Source organism: Labrus bergylta, chromosome 8 (assembly GCF_963930695.1).
Source record: "Labrus bergylta chromosome 8, fLabBer1.1, whole genome shotgun sequence".
NCBI lineage: Eukaryota > Metazoa > Chordata > Actinopteri > Labriformes > Labridae > Labrus > Labrus bergylta.
Window position 1 is genome coordinate 14,188,398 of NC_089202.1, and position 25,365 is coordinate 14,213,762.

Sequence of the window (25,365 nt, forward strand, 5' to 3'; positions counted from 1 at the left end):
TAATGTTCTCTATTGTCCAATGGGTGGCAGCGTCGTGTTAAACCTCTCTGGTGAGACCGTCCCCACCTTGTGACGTCAGAGTGTCGAGGCTTTGGCGCGATGTGCAAACAAATTTGAAAAAGCTGCGGATTCAAACCCGCTCACACACGGTAACGTAGAGAGGACTGTACTGAAGTTTTAGGACGAGAAAGTCGTGGCTGACGGAGCAGCAAGCGCCACAGGTGAGCATGAAGTTTCCAAATCGGTCATAGTGAAGTATTTGTTATGTTTAGCTGGTTTTTTTGTTTGTTTTTTTTACCTGTTAATAAAGTTGCTCGATGGAAGCTAGTTAGCATGCTAACTCAACCAGCAAGGACTGTGCTCACAATAACAAAGCTGCACTCAGTGTTCAGCTACGTCTACATTATTGTGTATTGATTTTAAGCTTCTAGACTAAGTTTGAAGAAATTACTAAATAATCTTGTTGATTTAAAAAGATCGAGGTTTTGACTTTACATTGATTTGTGCCAACATTTAAATAATACTTTCACTCTGTTCAGCCTTCATAGCTCTCGAAAGTTGGCACATTACCAGATTGTTTTTTTGCAGGCAAACCTATTGTTTCTTTGTTTTTGTTCTTCTCTTGACGAAAGGCATGTCGTGGGACTTTTGTGTACCTGTGTGCGTGGGTGACTTGGTTAAAACCGGGGGGATCAACCAGTACGTGGTTCAGGATGTGGTGTCCCCAAAACAGCTTCCTCCCTACATTAGCAGTAAGTAGTCACTTTTAAAAGTTCTGAGGCTTTCTCTTTGTCACACATTTTCACTCTAGGCTGCTCCGTTTCTGACATAAGTGTCTTCTCTCTCTCTCACACAGAATTCAAGGCAGCATTGCGAAGCCAAGGTCCTTTGTGTATACTGGAGCACTTTGATACAGGCTACAGCGTGCTTCAGTAAGTATTGATCATTTCATTGGGACATGGCTTGCTTTTTTTGTTGTGCTATTAAAACCCATAATTCAAAATGACTGTCTTACTTTTTCAGGCACTGCAACTCAGCAGAGCGGGCTGTGAAAGAGGATGCTTTGGAATTACTGGTGCAAGGTAAGACATTTATATTTTCGTGTCTCAGTTTGTTAAAATTATAACCCCCTAAAATGCTGAAGGTGAAAACACTTTTTTTTTTTTGATTTCTTTTCTTTTCAGTGGTTAGTGGCCTTGCCGCTACGCTCCCCTCGCTTTTTGTCTCCACCTCTGTCTCTGCTGCAGAGCGCAAAGAGAACCTTAATGCAGTTAAAATGAGTGTCTACCTGCTCTGCAAGCTAACAGAGACCCTTGAGAGTGAATCCCACAGACAGAGTATAATCACAGCACCTGGGAAGGTAAGAACTATAGCCAACTTTCAGTTTGACGCCTATGAAAGTGTTTTGTGTTTGAACCATTTTTAATGCCCACTGATGAGATTATGGCAAGTTTGATGATCTACTAAGACCAAGAGATTGTGGACTCTTACCTGCTGATTGATGGGTAGTCTTGGTAGTGTGATGGAGTTTTATTGCATGGCTGTAAGGGCCCATCCACAGTGAACTTGTCGCCTTCTGCAACGTCTGCCTCCCCAAGAGCAATGGGACTGGACAGTTGGGAGGTGTCAAACAATGTGCAAATGTTTGTTTGTGTCTGTTGTTGTATGTATGTATGTATATGTATCAGCTTGTAAGGGTCTATATACTTGGTCTCACAGAAATGAACTACTCTTTGGTAATCTGAGGGCATGTATGTAGCATTCAATTGTGTCAATCCACACTTTTATTTGGTCGACTATCTGAGTCAAGTTTCTCTGAAGCCCAACTGTTATAACTTTAAAGTGTTTTTGTCTTGCACAGGGAGGTAAAAAAGGCAAAGGTGGTGGAGAAGGAATTCTGCAATGGGACTCTGAGAGAGAGACGGTGCTGCAGGCCCTTGTTCAGCTCCTTCAGCTGGATATCCGTTCCCTCTGGAACCTCTCCCTTGTAGAGGAAGAGTTCATCAGGTACTCTTTACAGAATGGGGAGCTCTGGGCAAAAGTGTCAGGATGAGCGGTCTAAATTCACTTAGCTGGTGTCATTTCCCATTCTCTTCTCCGGATCTCTGCCCAGCATTGATAGCATTGTCGCCTTAATTTGAGTTTATGTGAAAACTACCCTTTCCTCGGCCTTGATTATGCCTCACCAAATCTAATTGGGTCAAAAGATCTTGGAAATGGTTTCCATTGTTATTATTTCCCCACAGCCTTGTTATTTAAAACCAATCACTAAGAATGTTAAAAGTAGTTTTTAGTTATTTAGTACAGGGAGGTCTTAAATATGTAATCTTAAACCCCATCAAAAATCTATATATTGTTGTGCAACATTTTTTATTAGCTACATAATATTGTTAATAAGTTATTTTTTGTGCAGGATTTACCACAACCAAAAATGTGTTCTATGTTCTGCTTCCTTTTTTCTTAGTTGTGTGACCTGCTGTTGCTACAAACTAATTGAGAACCCAACCATCAGCCATGTCAAGAGCAAACCCACCAGAGATGGAATAATCCACCTTCTGGGACTGCTTATCAAGAAGTACAATCATCTCTTGGGTTAGTTTCTCAGTCACATTGTGAACTGTTGGGGCATGGGAGTCCTGATTTATTTAAGAATGTAATGTTGTAATGTGTAATGTTTCGATCTTTGCATAACTCTTACAGGAGCAAGTGTGAAGGTGATCCAGTTGCTGCAACACTTTGAACAGTTGCCATCCGTGTTTGCTCAGGCAGTGTCAGTGTGGAGCACCGAATATGGTGTCAGGGCTATCATAGGCGAAGTAATACGGTCAGTTAACATTACTTATGTGCATTTTAAGTTTCCTATCAGCATTTCTCTTTGAAGTCTGTTTCCAGGGCCACAAATTAAGAAATTATTACATTTTGTTATTCTTGTCTCTTCAGGGAGATTGGTCAGAAGTCAAGTGAGGAGCTCGCTAGAGAGGGATCAGGGGTGAAAGCTTTTGCATCCTTCCTTTTGGAGCTCGGCACTCTTGTGCCTGAGCTAATGATGCCCAACATCAGTGTGCTCATCACACACCTGGAAGGAGAGGTACTGCACATTTTAACATCTTTCTGCTTACATTCAATCATTAATATAAAGCTGCTGAAATAGAACGTGTAGGTACTTTAAATGGAAAATGTGCTGTGACATTGATATGGGATAAAGGTTGGTCAGTGTTTGTAAAGAAATAAATCACTTTGAGAGCGCGCACGCTGTTTTCACGATTTGTGAGAATTCAGTTGCCCACAAATCCCCTCTCTTTTGTGTTACAGTTTAGATTTGCCAGTTTGGGGGGACTGGGCAGTCAAGTACAGCCATGTCATTTAGTGCTGTTTCAGCCCTGTTATCATCCTGTCTTGTTTAATGTCGAAGTGTATAAAGAGAATCAGAAAATAAGGGTTCCTGTATTTCTGTTGGTTTTAAATGGAAAGGGCATTAATGATTTCCGCTTCGGCAACAAACAACCAGCTGCAACATTTTCATCCACGGCTCTGACTTTACAGCAGAGAAAACATGTTAGAGCCCGTTTGCATTAACCATAAATTGAGCTCAAAGACACACATCAGTAATCAAAGTTTAGAATATGAAGACAAATGCTAATTAACGGATACAGAACAAAGATAAAACCACAAACCTGCTGATTCTTCAGAGAAACATCCCTTTCATACACAGAGCTTGACTGCGTTCTTTCTTCTGAGTTCAGTCACAGTGTGCCCAGTGATGAGACCAAGGCGAATACGAGCTAACTGAATGAGAGTTGGGTTCTTCTTGCCTTGACTGGCAGGTAATCTTGGCAGTGCAGGGGAGTTTTCCTGCTCTGCTGTAAGGGCCTGCCTACAGTAATTTAGCCCAACCCTAATTCTTCCTCTGGAGTCGGAGTGAAGTGATGCTGGGATGAAGCTGACAGTGTGTTTGTTGTGTGTGTGTGTGTTTGTTGTGAGTGTAAGAGGCAAGAAGTACACCCAGCTCTCTTTTGCTTTCAGTAAGCGGTGAGTTCCTTCTTTGGTAATCTGAGGGTGCTGTCAAAAAACTCATCTGAACTTCAATCAATGTGTTTACACTTAAAAAGGTTTCTTAAATATTGTCTTGTAGTTCTACTTCACACATTAATACTCAGTTAAGATGTTTTAAAGAGTTTGTTGTTGATAGATGAATTAATAATTTCCACCCCTTTTGTTTCCCCCTCAGAGCAATGCAATGCGTATCGCTGTGTGCGAGGTGCTGGGAGAGATCCTTGTGCGGGTGCTGTATGGTGACGGGCTGGATGAATCTGGTAAAGCTGACCGTGACCGCTTCTTTGACATACTGCAGGAGCATCTGCATGACACTCACTCTCATGTCAGGGCACGTGTGTTACAGGTCTACACACGTATCGTCAACAGCAAAGTATGTAATCAATACGCTAAACCGTATCTATTGGCTAATATTTTAAATGTCTCTGTTTGTAATAAGACTTGCGATCTGTTTAGGCCCTGCCTCTTTGTAGATACAGTGAGGTGATGGAGCTCGCTGTGGGACGATTGATGGACAAATCTATAAATGCAGTCAAGAGCGCCATCCAACTGTTAGCAGCCTTCATCGCACACAACCCTTATAGCTGCAAGGTGACTTTCATGAACATGGTCACAGTTAAAAAGGAAAAACGGGACTCATAATTGAACCAGAATATGTTTTTGTTCCTCTCAGTTGAGCAGCGCTGATTTAAAGAACCCACTGGAGAAAGAGACCGCTAAACTCAGAGAGATGAAGGAAAAACTGGAAGGGAAAGCACCAGGTGAAGATGAACCCCCTTATCTTCTGACTGAATAGACGCCCTAGTGTGTGTACGTTTGTGTTCAGTCACAGTGTGCCCAGTGATGAGACCAAGGCGAATACGAGCTAACTGAATGAGATTTGGGTTCTTCTTGCCATGACTGGCAGGTAATCTTGGCAGTGCAGGGGAGTTTTCCTGCTCTGCTGTAAGGGCCTGCCTACAGTAACTTAGCCCAACCCTAATTCTTCCTCTGGAGTCAGAGTGAAGTGATGGTGGGATGAAGCTGACAGTGTGTTTGTTGTGTGTGTGTGTGTGTGTGTGTGTGTGTTATAGACAAGGAGTTCACCCAGCTCTGTTTACTGTTCAGTAAGCGATGAGTTCCTTCTTTGGTAATCTGAGGGCAGAGTTTTTTATTTAATTTAAAATCACAGCGAAAGATGTCCGCCTAAAAGTTGTCTGACATTTCTTACATGAAGCCAAGGTTCGATTTATTTTATTTTATTTTTTTATTCTAAACTGAGGATGCATCACAGTGCAAAAGTCTGAATTTATCACAATACATTTTATATATATATATTTATATTTCAAGAAAAATGAATCTCACTCTGTATGTGCACCTTTTACCTGTTGCTGTTGATGGAGACCCAGGTGTAACGGCCATGCCTCAACAACATAGCTGTTAAAGATTTGGATTTGGGAGAAACCATAAGTTTTGTGTAAAATGATGACCAGCTAATAGAAATAGTTTACTTACCACTCCTAAATAAACAAAGTAATCACACAGGGTACACCTTTCTAATATTCTCTAATGATAGACAATTGACATTAACAGCACACATGTGATTTTGTCAGACCGTCCCATAGGCTTCACATTTATGTTTAAGATGACGCTAAAGTCAGGGACATATTACCTTACCTACTCTACCTAAACCTTGAATGTGATGACAATCGGGAGCAGACACTAAGTCTACCAAACAATCCAGATGTGAGGGGAGACACAAAGTGTCCTTAGTTGGCAGAGTCACAGCTAACCCTATCAGCTCTGACTGTCATCAGGGCCGAGGAATAAGCTGAATAATATTGTAGAGATACTGAAATTCCATCACAATGCAAAGCTAATAGGTACATAAAAAGCTGACTGGATTTACATGGTTAGATTTTTCTATTTTTGTTATGGCAGCATTTATCACAGATGTAAAAGATTTAGCTATTTCTTTCCCCAAATATCACCCGGCACTAGTCAGAAGTCTGAATAATAAGGTGCAATTGTACTGTTTGACAAAAGACATCTGCACAGAGCGCTCTCAATCTTACTCGGAGAGAAAGCATCAGTCAGTAGAAAATAGAAATCGGTATTATGTCAGTTGTTTAAATCACTTAAATGAAGCAAAATTTATTTCAGCATTGAACCATTAAAGTAGTAGTTATACGTCTGCACAGCTTGACAGAACCCCACGTTATCTTTGTAAAATACACTCGTTTTAGGAGGATTCATAAAAATTTTTACCACTGCCAGTACCCAATGCAGTTCTGTCACTAGCTTTTTCTTGAGCGTAGTCTGCAGTTTCTCGTAGAGAAACAGAGCTGGAGTACAAAGACAACAAAATATGACCAAATGTAACGCCACATTATAATCTAGATTTATAACCATATGTGTATTTCTGTTACAACTCTGTCAATCTCCTAAATTATTCCTTTGGTAATCTCTTCTGTCAATTATTTTTAATTTTCTTCCTGGCTGACTTTTTACTTAACATAATGTTTTGATTTATGCAGTGGCGGTCATTAAAGCATCTGAGCTGTGGGCCGCCATGGAGCCTGAGTTGCTTGTCACTGTCAGGACAGAGCTAGAGCCCACAACTGAAGATGAGAAGGAAGAGGAAGAGGAGGAGGACAACAGGGAGGAAGAGGATGAAAGAGCAACTGCAGTGCAGATAGCTCAGTACCTCCGCGTCAACAAGTACAGGTGATGGTAAAAAAACAGCGTTGGTCTGGACACAAGCTGACTCGAGTGTCACTCACCTTGAGGGGTTTTACTCACCTGCACTGTCAATTAGCCAACAAGATGATATTCATGATTTGATTTCCTCCCCCTTCTACAGGAATGCGGTGCGTCTTTGTGTAAGAGCCCATAGCTGCTTCCCCGAGTCTGAGATGTTCGCTTCTCTGTCTACTCTCAACGCTGAGACTCTGATGCACACGCTGGCTCTGATTTTTAAAGGTAAAGCCCGCGATCACTTCCCCCAATGCACTTGCATCCAGACGTACTCACCAGAAGTGCTTGGATGTAAGTCTTAATGAAAGTGAAATTGGACACACTTAAGAGTCAGTTTTTAATATTTCCACTTGATTGGACTGTATGCATTTCATATTATCTTTCTCTCTCAATTCATTAAAACGGACTTGTCTCTAATAGTTGCCTTTACAAGAGTGTGAGAAGAGGTTATATTGAGCATGAAACACTCAAACATATTTCATAACAATGGAGTGTGACACATCTCCGCCAACACTGTGCTGCAGCTTCAAAATGATTGCAGATACACATGTTGAAATGCTACAAACGTTTTATATCATTACATAAAATAAAACATGAACTTGTTTCATATCACTGGTTGACATAAAATTGGACTCATGGCATCCCCTCTTAAAATATGAACAATTTATTTCAAGCAGTTTAGGTAGAGATCGTGTTAAAAGTCTGTTGCTATGCTGATTGTGTTCATCATAAATAAATAGCTTTCATATTCTTTTGATAATGAAATTATAATCTGTAACTAAATTGTTCTGTGTTAATTGTTTAGCACCAATACACCAAGTCAAATTCCTTGTAAGTGTAAATGTATTTGGCAATAAAACCCGATTCTGAAAAAGTAAATGCAAAAAAATAAAGTGGGATGGGGGATAACCTTCTTTAATTCTGCACTTTGAATAATACAGAAAGCAAGTGCCATATAACATGAATGGAACAAGATCAGCAATAGCAGCATCACAGTCAACAACTTAAAAATAATAAGAATGTATAAACTTCTATTGAAGGCCCAGATTGGTGGTTATTGTTTAATTTAGAAGTTTGTCTGCCGTGAATGTCGTGACGCGTTTCCTGTCATAGTCCAAATGTGGTTAAAAAAACAAAAACTAAATTGCATCACACGGACAAAGCACTGCAGAAGAACAAATGCATGAGTATTGTTTTGCATATATTGAAGATTCACTTGGCCCTGGCCTGCAATACTGGCAGAAATGGGGAAACAAGTGTGCAAAGGCATTTCCTTAGTATGCTGTTAATGTGACACTTCTCTGGCCTCCTCACATGCACGTCAAGCAGAAGGATTAGATTGAACTTAACTACTGTACAGGAAGTGTTGAGTAATTGACCAGCAATGGAAATTTTCTCCTTAATTATTCTCTTGTATAGCTTTGTAATCCTAATTTATTTTCTATCATACGAACCTTGGTTTTTTTTTTCCCCCCCTCAGGCACCGACGATGACGCCTCTGAGCTCAGCCAGAACCTGCCGCCAACCCCTCAGAAAGAGGGGGAGGGGGAGAAGGAAGGGGAGGATGGGGAGTTGAAGAAGCAGGAGATGTTGGTTCAGTATTTAAGGGACACAGAAACCTTCGCCTTACAAGTGGAGAGAGCAATCTCTGTCATCAACTCCATGCTCTACTGGAAAACCACTACAGGTAGAAGGCTATACACAGATATGTTCAATATGAGTAAAACAATGTCAACATGTAATCAGTGAAGGATATACAATTATTTTCATATGACAATTGACTTCTCTTGTCTTAGTGGTCCAGGAGGCTGTGCAGTTTTGTGTCACAGTATGTGAGTTCAGCGTTGCCAACTCAGTCAGTGGGGTGAGGAAAATGTTGCCTCTGGTCTGGTCAACTGATGCTGCAATTAAAGACGCTGTGGTTAATGCCTACAAGAGGCTGTATCTGAACCCTCATGGAGACACCATCAGGTTTGTGAAAGTGACACACACGCACAACTGATGTGTGCATAACCTACTAAAAAAATTGATTTATATATTGAGATTTTAATGTATGTTTTATGTACTAATACATTTATTCTGATGTGATATTTAACTTTTTTTTTTTTTTTTGATTGTGAGTTCAGTTTAAGATCACAGTAATGTTAGGCTCGTGTTGTCATCTTAAAAAAGTATCTGTCACGTTTCTTTAATTAGGATGAAAGCCCAGACTCTTGTGGACAGCCTGTCTGAACTGATGATGGATGCATCTCTGGGTACGGTCCAGTGTCTTGAGGAAATAGTGAGTAAACTGTCAAATTTGGATCATGCCTGTATATGATGATCAGTAGTAGAAAAAAAACAACTATGCAGAATGTAAAGGACACATTCGTACCAGACTTAAATGTATCATGAACTTTCTTTTCCTGCTTGTCGACTGTATTTTTTGAATGAGTAACTTTGTAATACAACTTGTGGGAACTCTTCATCAAACATGTTTCTTGTGGTTTCCTCAGGTTCAGGAGTTCTTTGGCAGTACAAGCAATCTCCAGTCCACTGTGGTGCAGGTCTTGTGGGAGAGGTTTACAGGCAAACGAGACACTGATAACCTTCACAGGCGAGCTGCAGTGTTGCTGCTCGGCATGGCCACACGGTAAGAAAGAACTTCGGATATGCTCATGAGAAATAAACTGCTTATACCTTGATGAGGAAAGAGGATTAAAAGACGAGAGCTTCTTTCTCTCCTTGCCTTTGACATGCTGGTAATTTTGGGCCAGTGACTCAACTCCACCTACTCTGACCATGCAGAGTAACATAAAGAGAGGTCTGATAAGTGATCACGATGTGTTCCTGTTTGTTCAGTTGGTTGTAGTGTACACATAATGTTCACAGGGACATAAATGTACCTCATGTTTCTTATCCTTCTTAAATAGAGTTGGTATAAATCATTATAACATAATTTGAGGTGCAATGCTGATTGTCAGTGGCATAAGAACTTTCATAGTTAATGTCATAATATTTGGATCACAAGTTCACCTTCTTTTTCTCTATCTTGAGCTTCACAGATCTCAGAGGAACTACTTTGCAAACTGGATTTAAAGAGTTTACTCCATCTCCCGTTTAACTCTAATGGGCAGGATTCTGGTCAATTAAACGTTTCATAATATACCCATAAAGTTGTCTGACAGCCAGCAAGAACTCTTTCAAAAAAACATTATGTAAAATCTGCTCTATTCCTCACAGCATGAAGGCACTTCCTCTTGCGTGTTGGTTCTGCCTCAGCTACTTGATATTCAGCGAATCCTCTCATTAGTCAGAAAACAAGCTCGTCCTCGGCTCCTCTTCATTGTAATCTAAGTCACGACCGTAAAACTAGGCTCCTTGCCAGGGCCTTTCACTGTATACATGTATATATTTTTTTAACCCTCAATCTACCTCAAAGACTGCTGCTGCTGTGGGGAAGAGCGAGCGCAGGGGAGAGAGAGTGAAGAGAGACTATCTGCAGTCCACCCACACCGCAGCCTCCATCCAGTCAGCAGCATTCATAACCTATTAATTCTAATGTGCTTCTACTAACCCATCCTCCTACATGCATTATCTGGGCAGCAGCCTAGCAATGGCAAGGCCAGCTCACAGAAATGCTAATACTTCACTTAACATTCTCATGATCATAATCACATGAACATTTAGGAATATAAAATCTTGACATACAACTCTTGTTTTTGTGTATCTTTACAGGGCAGAGAGGGAGGTGGTCCTCAGTAATCTGGACACCCTCTGCTCAGTGGCTCTGGGTGAAAAAGTGACTGAAGACTTTCTTCTGGCCAGAGACACAGTCATCACCATCTGCAGCATCACCGACCATGTCAGGGTAAGAAGGGTTTGTTTGCGTTTGCTTTCTAAACCTTTATTTGTTACTCGAGGGATAAATTGACTTCAATCTGTTGAATGCTTCTTCTAACGGACATCTGATGTTCATTTTGAACCACATCCAGTGCTCACACATCCAGTATTAACTACTGGTAATGTCCACCTTTTTTATAAGACAGGTGTCACAAGTTCATCATGGGTTTGCATTTTCCTGCTGTGAAGCATTTCTTTCCTACAATGTAGGCTACATATCTACAATCTGCCGCTGATTAATCCTAAAAGGATGAATATAAAGTCAAACAGGCATAGGGCTTTAACACAAAGTTAACCACATGCACTTTGTGTCAATCAGCAATCAAAAGGTGCTCCCTTCAGACTACCACAGGACCATCAGCTCTTCACTTGCCTCACACAGGCCCTCGCTGAAGGTAAGTCTAGACTAGATTCTGCTTTGTTTCTTTGTCTTTACCTTCACCATGCTTGGTCATTTTCTCAGACTGAGTCTATTGGTGGCTATTTCAGGTGTGGTGATGGAAGACCCTTACTGGCAGAGCTTCATGGAACAGGCTGTCCGTCTCATCTACTTCCTGGCTGAATCACCTGACCAGCTGTGCTCCCGGCTGATCCAGCGCAGTGCTCGCCTCTTAATAGATCAGGTTGCAGAAGGTGGAGAAGTCAACAAGGATGCTAGCCAAATGCAAGATGTATCTCAAGATTCCACCGAGCAAGGTGAACAAGGTGAGTCCCTGTCTACATCTGTCTACATTCATACAGTGCAACCCGTCTACTGCTCAGTGCTTTATAACAGTACTCTGTTGTGTGTTACTCTCCTGCAGTGAACTGTGTGTGCCTTGCCCAGCTGTTGGCTCTGTGTGGCTGCGTGGCTTTCTGGCAGGTGTCGCACCTTGAGCGCAGTGTGAGCGCAGAGTTGCGGAGGAGGAGAGGAGAGAGGGAGGAGAGGGAGGAGAAGGAAAAAGGCCCGTCCAGCAAAGCAAAGGTAATGTACATGACACACAGGTGAATTTTATGGGTCGAATCGTTGAACATTTCCTTATCAATTGAAAACACTTATAAAGAAGAGCCAAGGTCCCACATGCTCAAATTTCAGGATTTAATAATCAAAATAAAGTCATGCTTAATTGTTGTAGTACTATTTAAGCTCATACTGCACACACTGAAACTGTCCTGTAAGCCCTTATTTTGAGTTGTCTGTATTCAAACACTAACACTCTTTAAAATCAGTGCACTAGCATGATCGGCGATGCGTCAGTACCTACGGCTGACACCTCTGATGATCAACATGCAGTGCTACAGTAGCTTGTTCAAAAATCAGGTTTTAACAAAAATAATAAATTAAATCATTGTGTTTAATCATCAAGTGTTTTTTTTTCTGCTGAATTTCTAGTTTAACAATGAAAAATAAACTCAAAACAACAGCCCCCTGTGGGGTTAAATCCCAACAGGAGGGCTTGATGAGTTTCATATCAGTGACACAGTCAGATGAGTGATAGCTCAAATTTGTTCAGCCCATCAGGGAACTGGAAGATAATCATCTCTTCAATTAGCACAAGACATGTTTCATTTTTTGTTTTTCATTTACTTTTTCACTGACACCTAATAGAGAGTGGAATTAACAACTTCTTCACGTCAGCCTTAAATATGAAATGTCACCTGGTAGAAAGAACCCAGACAAGACTATTTTGGTATTAACCATAAAAAAAATGCAACATTCGTGATGTGAAAAGACAGACCATCCATTAACATGTCACTATTGTGGCATTTTCAGGTATATTGGCAGTACCTCGTATTAAAAAAACTCTAATGGAAGTATAATTTAATATCCCTTTGAGACTAAGAGTAAATTTGACCCTGCTTGAAATAGATTTGGTATGGTGTTGTTAAAAGCAGGACACTATATTGTCTTAGTTATGGGTGTAAACAAACATGGACAGCAGGCGTAATAAAGGCAAACAAAAACAAACCTTTTATTGTCACCATCCATTGACTTAACCTCGACCAAATTCTATGCTGCTTGTACCAGTTCTTCTCAGGACTACAAGACAAGAAGTCCAAAAATATTACTTCCATAATGAGAGATAAACCTGATGGTTGGTGTCTGACAAAGCGGTTAGATTGTGTGCACTGTGTACAGATGCTGTTGTCCTTGAAGCGGGCAGCTGGGGTTTGATATACATACCGGTATGTGTGTTTTCCTCGCAGCAAACAGCCAATGAGAGTACTATGGAGGAGGAGCTAGGGTTGATTGGTGCCTCTGCTGAAGACACAGAGGCTGAACTCATCAGGAAGATCTGTGAGACTGAATTACTAGCTGGTAAGAATATCTTGTTTTCTAGTCTAACAATATGCTGCCTTAAAACTCACATTCAAGATGTTTTCACATTTGACACCCTCTCCCCTCCCACTTGTCTATTGCCTCTGTCTGTTTAGAGGAGAACCAGCTGAGTGCATTCCTTCCCCTGCTGGTGAGAGTCTGCAGCTCCCCAGGTCGCTATTCCCACCCACAGCTCACCACAGCTGCCTGTCTGGCTCTCTCTCAGTTCATGATGATAAGGTAGACACATGTCTTATCTCATAGTCCCCTGTTTCATAGGGAAAGCTAGTTAAAACAAAAAGGTTGAAGTATTTTAATTGGATCTGCAGTTGCTTCAATCCATATCATTCATGTGAATTAGTGGAGGTAAAATAACAAAGTCTCTCTGCACACACTTTCAATTAAAATTGTGTACATTAAAAAACACATTGTGGTAAATCAGTATTTCTGTAAGTGATGATGTACAGTTCGGGGGTTAGAACCTGTGCAGGGTGAACAGGATCCCAATGCAGTCTTGTCTCAACCTGAAGGGATTCCTCCTACAAACCAATATGCCATATAAGGAATATATGTCTCCAAATATGCAGATTTTTAATTAATTTCTCAGTAGTTTTTCTCCCTTCTCGGACTGATCTGAGTTATTGTTTGATTTGTTTTCACAGCCCATCAGCCTGTGAAGAAAACATCCGTCTAATGTTCACCGTGCTCGAGCGTTCTGCTCTTCCTGTGGTCAGGGCAAATGCCATAATAGCCCTGGGAGACCTCACCGTCCGTTTTCCAAACATTTTGGAACCTTGGACTCAGAATCTTTATGCCAGGTAATGTAATGAATGATTAATTAGCAGGACTATATAAAACATTTTATTCATCCCAGCAGTGGATCCTCATCCCCTTATTGTCATGCTTATTAGTCTGGCATAGCCACACTTGTGTCTACAGTTTGTTTTACATGTAGCCCTGTACACACACTGGAGAAATGTCTGGTATGATTTTGCATAAAGGGGGAACACACTCTGGGTTGTATCTCTCCTTTTTTAGGCACAATTATCTTAGGTGGTGCTAAGCTCATGATGCAGCAACTGTGTCCGTATCTGTTTTGTAGGAGGGGAGATTTTTTTGTGTTAAAACATTTGTAAGTGGTGGTGTGATCTGTGGCTAAAATGGTAAAATAAAAGTAAACAAAGGACAGCACTCCAATTGGTCTTTTATTGCCACAAGGACATTTTGAACAGACCCCCTTCTTCAGTGTGTATCCTACAATCACATTGCCCAATTGATACGTCCGTTGGCGTGCTGTCCCTATCGTATTCTTATCTGACATTGATTCAGGATTCAGCACCAAGTTATGTGCCGTTATTGGTAACAATTTTATAAAAAGGCAAAATCGTTGAAACTGCATTGACCTAGCCAGCCTTATCTGACCTTCTCCTACGACCCGAACCCTCACACGGCACACAAGCTGCTTGCTTTAGGTTGCTGGACTCTTTGTCATTTCACATAGCAGTGAGTGTTTGAAAAACATAGCATGCAGATAAAATTAGGGGAGGAGAATTAAGTCCAAAATAAGGCAGCCCGTGGCAGGCTTATACACAGTCTCCACATCCTATGAGTCAGACTTCACGCTCATTAACTCTTTTTCCCATTAGATACGCATTATCATCATGTACGTCAATTTGTTTTGTTATTTCAACCAATATTATAAAGCACGGCCTACGCCTGATGGCTTAGCCAAGTGGGTGTAATGTGAATGACATTTTATCACGGGCAACATCTCTCCCCTTTGCTGGTTTCCAGCTGAATCCCACCAGCAGCAGCATGTCTCAGTGTGTTACTGCTGTCATTGAGGTGAAACGGCTGTCACTTTGCTCCACTGAGCCACAAGATGGGAAAAGTTAACTCTCTCCATCATGACTTGATAGGTTGACAAACTTTGAGATTAGCTGTGCGGGCAAATTCTGATATCTGACTTCTGCGTTTGCCATAGAAACCAGCAAGTGCTTTATGGCTGTACAGGAAACCCACCCCCAACTCCCGAACTGGGGCGGTGACTTGAACTGGCTTAGACAAGAGAGCTGTTAGACAACGAACAACTTAATTATTAGTGTGTTACAGATTGTGACTAGAACCAATGACTCTTGTGCTGTAATTACACAGGACGGGTGAATGAGCAGAAGGGGATTATTATCAAGTGAAATCAATGGTCAAAGGGCTCATGCTTCTATGTACATTTTCATTCAAAACACTTTATGGTTTGTCTGTTTCTCGTGCACTTAGTTGCACTGCTCCCCAGCAGCCAACTTAGAGGCAGAAGCTGCTCTTTTTGATGAAGTGTGGTTTTAATTATAAGGGCTGATAAAGTGCACAATGAGGTGTTTCTGACGTGTAAAACATTCTGTTCTTTTTTTCAATGCAGCATTTCTCTTCTACTGTTTTCTACCTGATAAGCCTTTCATAGTGTTCCCTAATTGTCTCCCACACACCAACACCTCCACTCTTCTTAAGGCTGCTGCCCTGAAGCCTCCTGATAAGCGTGCTAAGAATTAATTACCCTGTTCGTTGCTGTTGTAAGCCCCTGCATTGGCATGTGGAAGTCCCATGTATAAATGTCTGATCCTTTGCCAAAGAGGCTTGCTCTCTGGCAAAAATGAGAAATGGTTAATGAGTTTCTTTTGTTCTGGGGTTTTGGGAGTGGGTAAGACTAAATTGGTCTTCTTATGCTATCAGATTGCCCTGCCACAGCCTGTCCAATGCCATTGTGTTAAACCCAGGCTGTGACCGTTGTTTTGGTTACTAATCCCATCTAGGTGGAACCAGTCTTTACACAAAGCTTAACTGACTAGGACTGGGAAATTATGAATGTGGAGGTGGCAAGAATGTTTTTCCTACTCATTTTATGTATTTATTTGGCTGTGGGGATTCAGGACTGGAAATGTCCATCTGCACAACAGTTGAGCGGATTGCTGTTGTATATAAACGTTCATCGTGACCAAAATACTGAAATGTTCAGACTTTGGTTATCATCTTTTCCTCTATTGTCACAAACGGGTATTCATATTTAGGCTTTATTGGATTGGTAGGCATGATAATTTGTATAGATATACATTTTACCCTAAGAATGAAAAAGTCATATCTAGGGCTGCACATTTCATCAAAGTATTTTCAAACTGCAACATGGCCTAGTGCAATACCCAAATCACCAAATCTTCAGTTGGAGACAGGTCCTAAAAATCTTGTTTTCCAATTTTTTATTTTTTATTTTTTTTAATAGTAGTGACTCAACAAATGCCCCTTCCTTCATTTTTTTTATATAAACATTCCTACTTATTGCCATCCTATTGCCAATATACCTGTCACAATATCCACATGTTGCTGCCCTTGTTTTGACTTTTACTGCACTGTCCATTCATCTAACCATAAAGACTTAGACATTTGTTTGTGTGACAACAGCTATTTTAACATTGTTGCTATGAAATGCGGCATTAATAATTATTTTGCTGAATGAATGAAAAACACTTTTGAAAGTTGCAAAAATACCTACAGTGATGTCTTTGGAGTCTGTTTCTACTGAAACCTCAAGGAGTAATGAAGAGCCACTATCTCTGTAGATATGAAGTTGCAGGTATCAATGCTCATATATTCAGATCATCTATTATTTCTGACTGAAAACCAACCCATTTCATTGATCAGGGCTGTGTGGGTGTGATTTAATGACATTTGATTGACTGTACGGCAACATAAGCAAAAGCTCCACACGAGTCTTTACAATTTGAACCGTTAACTGTTGATAAATTAAATGCAACCAAACAGACAAACCACTGAAGAATATTATATTTATGTACGACCACATAACTCATTTAAATCCAGTTCAGAAAATCATCTATTTATCCAGAGCAAGCACCAGACTCAAGTGAATAACATTTCCAACAGCCTCAGCTATACTTAATATTTATTGCTAATGAGTCCAAAGTGCAGCCGCACAGAAGGTAGAAAATGAATTCTCCAGACATTTCACCCTCTGTTCTCGTCCAGGCTCAGTGACGAGGTGCCTTCAGTACGACAGACAGCTGTGACGGTTCTAACTCAGCTGGTGCTTAAAGATGTCCTCAAGGTCAAAGGACAAGTCAGCGAGGTGGCCGTGCTGCTAATTGACCCTGAGCCTCACATTACCAGCCTGGCACTGAACTTCTTCAATGAGCTGGCCTCCAAGGTACACACACACACTCGCACACACACTTCCAGCACTCTTAAAGAAGACTGAATAATTAGAACGGTTTTCACTCTTTCTTCGGTGGTTTCCATCAGGACAATGCAATCTACAACCTGCTCCCTGACATCATCAGTCGCCTGTCAGACCCAGAGAGAGGCATGACCTCGGAGGACTTCAACACCATAATGAAGTGAGTTTCATTGCTTTTCATCATGTGTCTGGTTTCATCTGTCCGCAGAGGACATTTCCATACTGAGCACGACTCTGCAGGTTCATATCGTGACTTGTTCAGGAAGCTTTCCCAAGAAACTTGGGAGCTTTTCTATTTTGGGAGCTTTGTTTAGAGGCTGTGTTTTTTTTTTTTTGTGTCCTCAGACAACTCTTCTCCTACATCACTAAGGAGAGGCAGACCGAGTCTCTGGTGGAGAAACTCTGTCAGCGCTTCAGGACTGCCAAGTGAGTAAACTTCCACCACTTTTTTTTTTTTTTTTCACATCTCTGACCCGCTACTTTTCTTTCCCTTTATTATTCTTTGTTTTCCTGCTCGTTTCTGAGCAGCAGTATTCAATTTGTGAGATGAAGGGGCGGGTGCATGGGTAATTAGTGGGTGTGAAGAGAGAAAAAAGACAATCAAAGAGTTCACAGTTCATTTCACCCATCACATCTTATTCACTCATTTGATAATGGAAACACTCTTCCCATGAAGTTGGGGAATGTAGTCCGAACAAGCAGCCTAGCCAGACTTCCTCTGACTCATACTTAATCTATACTCCAAGGAAGGACATTTTATATTACACAACGCTAAAGTGAATTTAGGTATCTGGGCTTCAGGAAAATGAGATTTTGTCCAAATGCCAGGGCAAAGCTTTATACATGAGTAATGAGGTCTTTTGTTGAGCATCAGAATCCAGTATACGGGGGGAAAAGCTGCCTGACGGGAGATTTTACAAACAATCTCCTCCACTGAGAGAAATGTTGTCTATAACAGTGGCACATTTTAATGACACTATACCATCATAAACACTCATCTAAAATGTAGCTAACATACATTCTTCACAAAATCTTACTGCAGGATGTCCCATTGTGTAATGTTTTATTTTTAAAACATGATTTGGAGCAACACATGTTTACATAATTGGTCTGTGACGAAATATACAAAAGCATTCTTAAGCACTAGGAATACGTTGTGAGGCTGACGCATAGCCTACATATTTTCTCTTATGACGTAAACCTTTGAGAGCCTGGGACACACATCGTACCTCGACCTGTGTGTTACAGCTACCTGTGTGAACTGCTGTGGGTTGCATGTGTTTGGCATTGTGTGTGAAAACCTGCCAATCAAAATCTATTTTACAAAAACAAAGGTTTCCAGATGGACCTTAATAAATAGTGGGCTAGCAACTGATGCTCATAGAAAGACTGGACTCGTTGCATTTTGTAGTTCTAAATCAGGTTTCTGTGAATCTTATTGTACCTCTCTCTCCTCAGGACGGAGCGTCAGTGGTGTGACTTGGCCACGTCTCTGTCTCTTCTGTCCATGTGTGAGCGTGGTTTCAAGAGACTGCAGGAGTGCTGGGAGTGTTACAGTGACAAGTTAACTGAGCCTGGAGTCTACCAACCCCTCCTCTCCATCACCGCCAAGCTCCGCCGCGGGGCCAAACCCCAGTTTAAGGTGAAAAATACATCCTCAGTTTAAAGTAATGTATAATTTATTTGGATGCAGTCTTTGTTAACTGATGGAATCCTTGTCCCCACAGGCCCAGGTAGACGAGTTTGAAAAGCGTCTGACTGCTGTTCACACACGTGGCCTGGAGAATGTTGAGAGTCCAGAGATGGATGCGGAGAACCCACAAGAAGGCGGGTCCGCTGAGAAGACCATCATGCGTACACCGCAGCCAGCCAGAGGACGGTCAAAGAGAGGTCAGCACTCAGGATTTCACTAAAACAATGTCCAAACGCAAAAAAAAGTTTTTGATTTGATAACAATTGAACCAATAAAAACAAACAATTTATTTTGTTTTAAATATAAAAAATGTTTCTGTTTCAGGTCAAGCAAAGCCTTCAGTTTCTAGTCGAGGAGATGGCAGTTTCGTGACACCTCAGAGGTCTCGCAAGTCCAAGAAGCCTGTGATCACCTTCAGCAGTGATGAAGAGGAGGATGAAGAGGGTGAGTGCTTAATTCAAGGATTCTTCTACCTTTTTTGAAGAACTTCCTTTAGACCTAAATAGATCTCCTTAATCCTTATTTAAGGAACACATTTAAACTTTGTTTATTCATGGCTACAACAAATTATTATTTTACAATTCTACAATAAATTTAGCAGAAGAACATCAGAGTATTTTAATGAACAGCTTTACCTGACTCCATTATTCATTTTGCCAATGACGTCTCAAAACTTTGGGGAAAAAATGTGACTTAAGATATTCAGTAACAACAAGAGACACAGCATCAAAAAGTCACATTTTTGATAGCTGGAAATGGGGAATGTTTGGCATTTTGTTTTTGCAAAAATTTAAAAAAAAGATTCAAAATTCTTGCCTAACATTTTCCAGATTTCTGTTCTTGACCAATGAAATTTGTTTCTGCTCTAGGTATTAATTGATTATTTTATCACGAGTCAGTTCTACTCTTTGGATCAATACAACAAAGTTCTGGGTGTTTGTAGCTCTGGGCTGAAGAAGATTTAGGACCGATGTGCCCCAGTGGCTCTTAATTACAGTGAACTGTGTGCTGCTGTGTCACTAATCCACAATCTGGGGATCAATTTGAGAACAACTTTCAGGGGAAAAAAATCTACCGTTTATGAACAACTGTAGATAATTTATACAAAGATTTTATTGAGACTGTGCCTTTTTGTGAATTGTTTTTACCGGCAAAGTCTTCTTCAAATTTGATTTCATTTTGATAATTATCATTCCTTCAGCCAGAGAATATAGCCGTAAAAATCGTCATCTTTTTTACTTGAAGGGATACTTCACCCATTTGCATTTAGCTTTGTATCATTAGAAACCTGGCAGTATTTTTGAATGGTCGTGCATCCCGCCCTCGTTTTCCCCTGAGATGGGAAATCTTTGTATTTCTAAGTCTGAAGAGGAGCTTCCAGTGACGCAAAATGACGATTTTTGCATCACTGGAAGCTGTTGCGTTTAGTTGGGTGAAACTACAACGCTAGTTCCTCATATTTTTGACCACTGACGCTACAGACCAATCACAGATCAGTGGGTGGGAACTCACTCCCAGAATCGAAACTTAACATCCGCCATATTGCTTGGAAGCTATGCTAACAGGCTCTATGGAGAAAGCTGATAATGGCGAAAAAATATAAATATAACGGCACTGGTCGCTAGCCACCGGGGCCACCACGACACCAGACTGGCCTGTTGGCAGCAACCGTCTCGCGACTATATTGCTAGCCACTGCCGACTGATCAGCTGAGACATAAGGCCTGCCTGTCAGCGGCGGTGAGGACGAGGAGCCCGGGCCGGCTCGAGCTGGGGCGGACTGGTAGTGTCGGTGCTCTCACTGTTTGCCTGTGGACACAGACATAGAGTCTGTTTTCTGCCAGGAATTTCCAAGATCAATTCTGGAAGAAATCTCAGAATCAGTTGAGGAAATGGCCTCATGTGTTGAAGTAAATATGTCTGTAAATGTTTTTATTACTATATTTCTACTGCTATATTGTATATTTTGGAGAAACTGTAACGATTGAATTTCCCTCTGGGATTAATAAAATATTTCTGATTCTGAAATAGAGGACCTTAGTGGGAGTGGCCTGCGGTGCTGTGCATTCTGGGATTTGGTGTCTTTCATTCACAAAAATAAACTTTCTGCCTTTTCTCAGCCAAGAAAGCACCGACTTCAAAATGTATTTCACATTATATGACCCAATGTCAATACAGATTCATGTTTCAACGGGTGAAGTATTCCTTTAATAGTTTTTTTTAACTTTGAACTTAAAAAAAAAAGTCAGACAGCTGTCCCATCCTGCAGACTCCCTCACTTACAGACTTCAGCATGGCTCCAATAGTGACTGTGCCCCTTGTACGGACCTCTTCATAAAGCATGATAAAGGAGCAACTTGAACAGGCTGTGCAACATAAATAAACTCTTTAAAAAGGTTTAGACTGGAAACTTTTTGTTGTTGTTGTAGCTCTATTGCCTTCTTTAACAAGTCTCAGATCATGTGGCCTTTGTTCCTTTATTAACGTCTAATCTTCTTTTTCTTCCCCTCAGATGCCGTCATGGAGGAAAACGAGACCCCGAAAGTTACCACACCCATCGCCCGCACGTCCAGACGAGCTCGCCTCAGAAACTGATCTGTCTTCTGATTTTCTTTCTTTGTTGTTTCCTTTTATCTGAAACTTGTATTTTAACCTATTTTAACTTTTTAATTTCTGTATATTTTTAAAGATATTGGTAACATTAGTCTGATGACGTTTAATGACAGAATCGAGGTGATTTTAATAAACATGCTCGTTGTTTTGATAAAAACTCTACAGCTGTCTGTCTCTGTTTGAGCTGAGTCACTCACCGTCTCTGCGCGCTGAATGCTGACATGCACAAATGTGTGAAGGGCTGGGTATCTTCTGGGTTATGTCAAGTGAATTTATACCGTCATTACAAGCAGCTTTGAATGTCTGCTTGTCCGTTGTGTTTGGACAGCGATGTTTAATGGATCGCCACAGCTTGCTGGGACAGTATTACTACCCTCCGTGCTTCTCCACTACATTTTCCTCCACTTGTTAAAACACTTCTATACAATCAGTTTTCTGTCTTTATCACATGAGAAACTTTGATTTCAAAATGAGTATTTCTGCTTCTTGTTTATTTACTTTTTTTTTTTCTTCTGTCTGACACATTTGCTGTTGCCTAGTTGGCCGCCTCTCTTCTGTAATCAATCTCTTTTGTAGGGCTCTCTCAGCTCTCTCCCTCCCATCCTCCTCCTCCTACTCACCGTCGCTTACTTTCCCTCTTACAGCCCTCCTCTCCTGCACGCTAGTTTAACCCCCCCTCCCCTCCCATATCGCTAATCTCTCTCTTTTTTTCGCCTACTCCCTCTCCCACACGCTGTCCTCTCCGAAAAAGATGAGAGGGGTACATTTCTGTATCTGTGATTGATGTGTTATGTAAAGACACTTGCCAACAACTGGCGAACAGTGTGATTGCAGCAGCACTTAGGTTTTTATATGAGGATGAATTGGAGTTAAATGTTTTCCGTGGGTGTCCGGTACGCAAATACGAGTAAATTTCCCCAGTTTATATCTATTTAGAGTTGGTGAAGAAGAATTCTACTTGCCCATCCTCTCGATATTCAAGAGAAAATATTCTCTCACTTCCTGTGTATCCGACATCTATCGCTAATTGCTGTGGTTTATTTACTTGAAATAATCAGTGGCTGCTGAACTTTGAGGTGGCTGTGTTGGATCATGCAGCTCCTGCTAGTGTTGTAATTTGGCGGCGGGGGGAAAGGGAGCAGATGGCACTGACAGACTGTAACTTATCCAACCGAGAGGGGAGGTCAGGGCATGCTGGGAAAGACCACAGAGACAATGAGGAGAGAGAGAGGCTAATAATCATGAGGGGCATTGTTAAGTATTGAGGAAATGTATAATTCTGATTAAGGTTTGACACAAAACGTGTGAATCTCTCCAGCCTGTCGCTGGTCTCATCGATGTGCTGACCACTGCCCTGTGACCTTGCCTTGTTGCATCTTTATGGAGCACAGAGTGCAAAGCGCACACAGTCACCTTGGCAATGACAATCACTCTTCTCAAAGCTATGACATCACTCCAAAGAAAAAGGAGATGAGGAGGAGGAGGAAGATGTAAGAAAGGGAGGGGGGGGGGGGGCATCTCTGGCTCTACAAAACCTCTGCAACATCCCAGCTGATGCCCCAACATTCAGCTTCTGCCAACAGGAGAGACGCAAGAGGAAGAAAATCATCCTTTCAGTTCCATCACACAGTGAGGAAGAGGAGGAGCCAGCCGAGTGAGATAGTGATGCTCCCCCCAGCAGGTGCCAACAAGTGAGAGGTAGCCGAGAGAGTGAGGAGGACGCAGGACATGGAGAAGAGTCAGTGAGAGAAGACACCCAGAGCTCTGAGAGGTAACCAACAGGTGAGAGGCATAACTTTTCTTCTAGATGAATTATGTTGAATCTTTCAATCCAAGCTTTCGTCTATCCATTCTTATAACTTTTTCTTAAAGGATCAAGTTAAAAATCCTGTTATTTCAATGCTTATTTCTACATCAACATTTGGGGAAAATGTATCAATTTTAAATCTAAATTGATAAAATCACTTTTTTTTATATAAATTGATTTATAACAGCAACTTTTTAAAGATCTTTTTGACTTCAAAGTTATAAAATGCCCTAAACTCAACAAGGGTAATGCCTCTTTTTAAAAAAAAATAGATTAATAGTTATACTTGCATATTAACATTTAGTATATTTTATTTTAAAATCTGTCCTGGTTTTAATTTAAGTGATTTGTTTATCAGTTTTAATTTACATTCTTAAATCCTGAACTGAAATTAAGATGTTCAGATCTTAGAACACACTCGACAAAGGTTCAGAGGGACTGAAATGTTGTGATTTATTCTAATAAATTGGAGATGCTTAGCAAGAGTAGTGTACAAGATTTTTTCTTAGTGAAATCCTAAGCAGGAGAAGTGGCGGCAAGTAAGCTGACCTCTAATTCTTTGTACATGAAAAGATAAACATTCTCACACCCAAATCACAAAGAAGTAAAAACAATTCTTCAGTAGGGATGTGGGTATGTTTAACAGTGTTTGTATAAATGTGACAAGTATGCATCTTCTTTTTTTTTTTCCATCAGAGATTTTTTTACTAACTCACCTGCAGTATTCAACATCTAAATAATATCCATTTTATATTGTATAGCACCAAACAAAGTCCACAAAGTCTTTTCCATAAAATCAATAATGAACATTTTTAATTTCTCCACGTAAAATAAGTTAATCTTTTTTTTGTGTGTTTCACAGTCTGCGTACATTTAAAGTCGTCCTGCTGCAGTTTTTTTCTCGTCAGTCGTCTCTGCCACCATGCTGTTTCCTGTGCTGCTCTGTGCCGCTCTGCTTCTCTTCACACCGCTGGAGATGACAGAGGCTCGCGCTCTGCACCCTTCTCCTGAAGCCGCGCAGGTACTGAATGGAGAAGAGAAGGGGGTTGGGGGTGAAAGTGTATTGAGGAGAATTCAGAGTGGATGAGGGATGTAAGAAAATAGTCCAGAAAGAGGGGAGGAAATGGAGGGGAGAGTAATGAAATGTATCTCTGATTGAATTATTCCTCCTCATACTCTCTCTGACGATTAAATTGAATCTTTTTTTTTTTTCTTTTATCTTGCTGTAGTTCATGGAGCAGTTTCTGGAGCGCTACAATGACCTTTTGACCCTGGACGACCTGGAGAACCTCTTGAACAGCCCTCCGGAGGAGCAGTCTACCTTGTCCTCGGGGGCCAAAGCAGCTGAGTATCCTAAATGGGCTGACACACAAACGCAAGCTGAGACCCCCTGGCTGCGTCTGCTGAAGGGGGCTCTGACCAATCAGAAGCGAGCAGAGCCGGACCGGTCACGGAGGGGATGGAACCGAGGATGCTTTGGGCTCAAACTGGATCGGATTGGGTCCATGAGCGGACTGGGCTGTTAGTGAGTAGGAAAACGGGACTGATGGCATCCTTCTTAGAGTATCAAAAGAAAGAAAAAAAAAAAAAAAACCCGCAAAGAAGGGATGTTTACATGTGTGTAGACTACATGTAGTGTGATGTAAACTCGCAGCCTTACTTATGTGGTTTCATCCAGCGTAGGTGCCATAGATCAGACGCTTCACACTATTGTGGCTGTTGTAACAGAGCAGCTAGATTATTCCATGTGTAAGAATTAAACTGAATATAAAAACTATGAGCTATGTTTACATCAAAAGATCATCTTTGATTGTTGGCCTTTTTTTTTTTTTTCTTCTTACAACAGCATTTTGTGTATTTCCAGCTTTGTTTGCGTGCAGTACGTGTAAACCTGTTTAGACATTTTGTGGCTGGGGCGGGGGGTTGCGTGTAAAATCAGGTGTAATTATCATGAAAATCAGAACATGAAGGCACCTGTAGTTCCTGCTGTTTGCTTTCGTTTACCTATGATTTGCATGAATAAATGGATTTGACATTAGCAGTTTC

General features: G+C 41.1%; 2 protein-coding genes and 3 non-coding genes across 5 annotated transcripts; all 5 read left to right on the forward strand.

Annotated features, from left to right (window-relative positions):
- Positions 1-70: 70 nt before the first annotated feature.
- On the forward strand, positions 71-21,674 carry ncapd2 (non-SMC condensin I complex, subunit D2). Its single transcript, XM_020655755.3, has 32 exons — positions 71-221; positions 633-752; positions 857-932; positions 1,024-1,082; positions 1,185-1,360; positions 1,862-2,007; positions 2,465-2,592; positions 2,701-2,824; positions 2,941-3,088; positions 4,229-4,426; positions 4,510-4,644; positions 4,727-4,814; positions 6,570-6,759; positions 6,896-7,014; positions 8,270-8,476; positions 8,586-8,760; positions 8,986-9,070; positions 9,285-9,421; positions 10,507-10,639; positions 10,991-11,066; positions 11,161-11,376; positions 11,475-11,635; positions 12,859-12,970; positions 13,087-13,210; positions 13,633-13,788; positions 17,000-17,177; positions 17,273-17,367; positions 17,553-17,633; positions 18,666-18,849; positions 18,935-19,097; positions 19,225-19,344; positions 21,412-21,674. The coding sequence occupies exons 2-32, from the start codon at positions 635-637 to the stop codon at positions 21,492-21,494; spliced, it is 4,191 nt and encodes a 1,396-aa protein (XP_020511411.2). The 5' UTR covers positions 71-221; positions 633-634; the 3' UTR covers positions 21,495-21,674.
- LOC114921493 (small nucleolar RNA U85) lies at positions 1,428-1,750 on the forward strand. The gene has a single exon (XR_003809788.2). It is a non-coding gene; the product is annotated as a small nucleolar RNA U85 (small nucleolar RNA).
- LOC114921492 (small nucleolar RNA U85) lies at positions 3,753-4,059 on the forward strand. The gene has a single exon (XR_003809787.2). It is a non-coding gene; the product is annotated as a small nucleolar RNA U85 (small nucleolar RNA).
- Positions 4,889-5,196, forward strand: LOC114921491 (small nucleolar RNA U85). The gene has a single exon (XR_003809786.2). It is a non-coding gene; the product is annotated as a small nucleolar RNA U85 (small nucleolar RNA).
- Positions 21,675-23,076: 1,402 nt separating the features above from the next.
- Positions 23,077-25,357, forward strand: nppcl (natriuretic peptide C-like). Its single transcript, XM_020655765.3, has 3 exons — positions 23,077-23,294; positions 24,182-24,340; positions 24,549-25,357. Exons 2-3 carry the CDS (start codon positions 24,242-24,244, stop codon positions 24,843-24,845), a joined length of 396 nt encoding a protein of 131 aa, XP_020511421.1. The 5' UTR covers positions 23,077-23,294; positions 24,182-24,241; the 3' UTR covers positions 24,846-25,357.
- Positions 25,358-25,365: the final 8 nt, after the last annotated feature.

Excerpts from the sequence above, each read along its gene's own strand:
- nppcl (XM_020655765.3), top strand. The coding sequence starts at position 24,242 with ATGCTGTTTCCTGTGCTGCTCTGTGCCGCTCTGCTTCTCTTCACACCG. Across the intron at positions 24,341-24,548 it reads CTTCTCCTGAAGCCGCGCAG|TTCATGGAGCAGTTTCTGGA; the intron begins GTACTGAATGGA and ends ATCTTGCTGTAG.
- ncapd2 (XM_020655755.3), top strand. The coding sequence starts at position 635 with ATGTCGTGGGACTTTTGTGTACCTGTGTGCGTGGGTGACTTGGTTAAA. Across the intron at positions 2,008-2,464 it reads GTAGAGGAAGAGTTCATCAG|TTGTGTGACCTGCTGTTGCT; the intron begins GTACTCTTTACA and ends CTTTTTTCTTAG. Across the intron at positions 11,636-12,858 it reads GCCCGTCCAGCAAAGCAAAG|CAAACAGCCAATGAGAGTAC; the intron begins GTAATGTACATG and ends TTTTCCTCGCAG.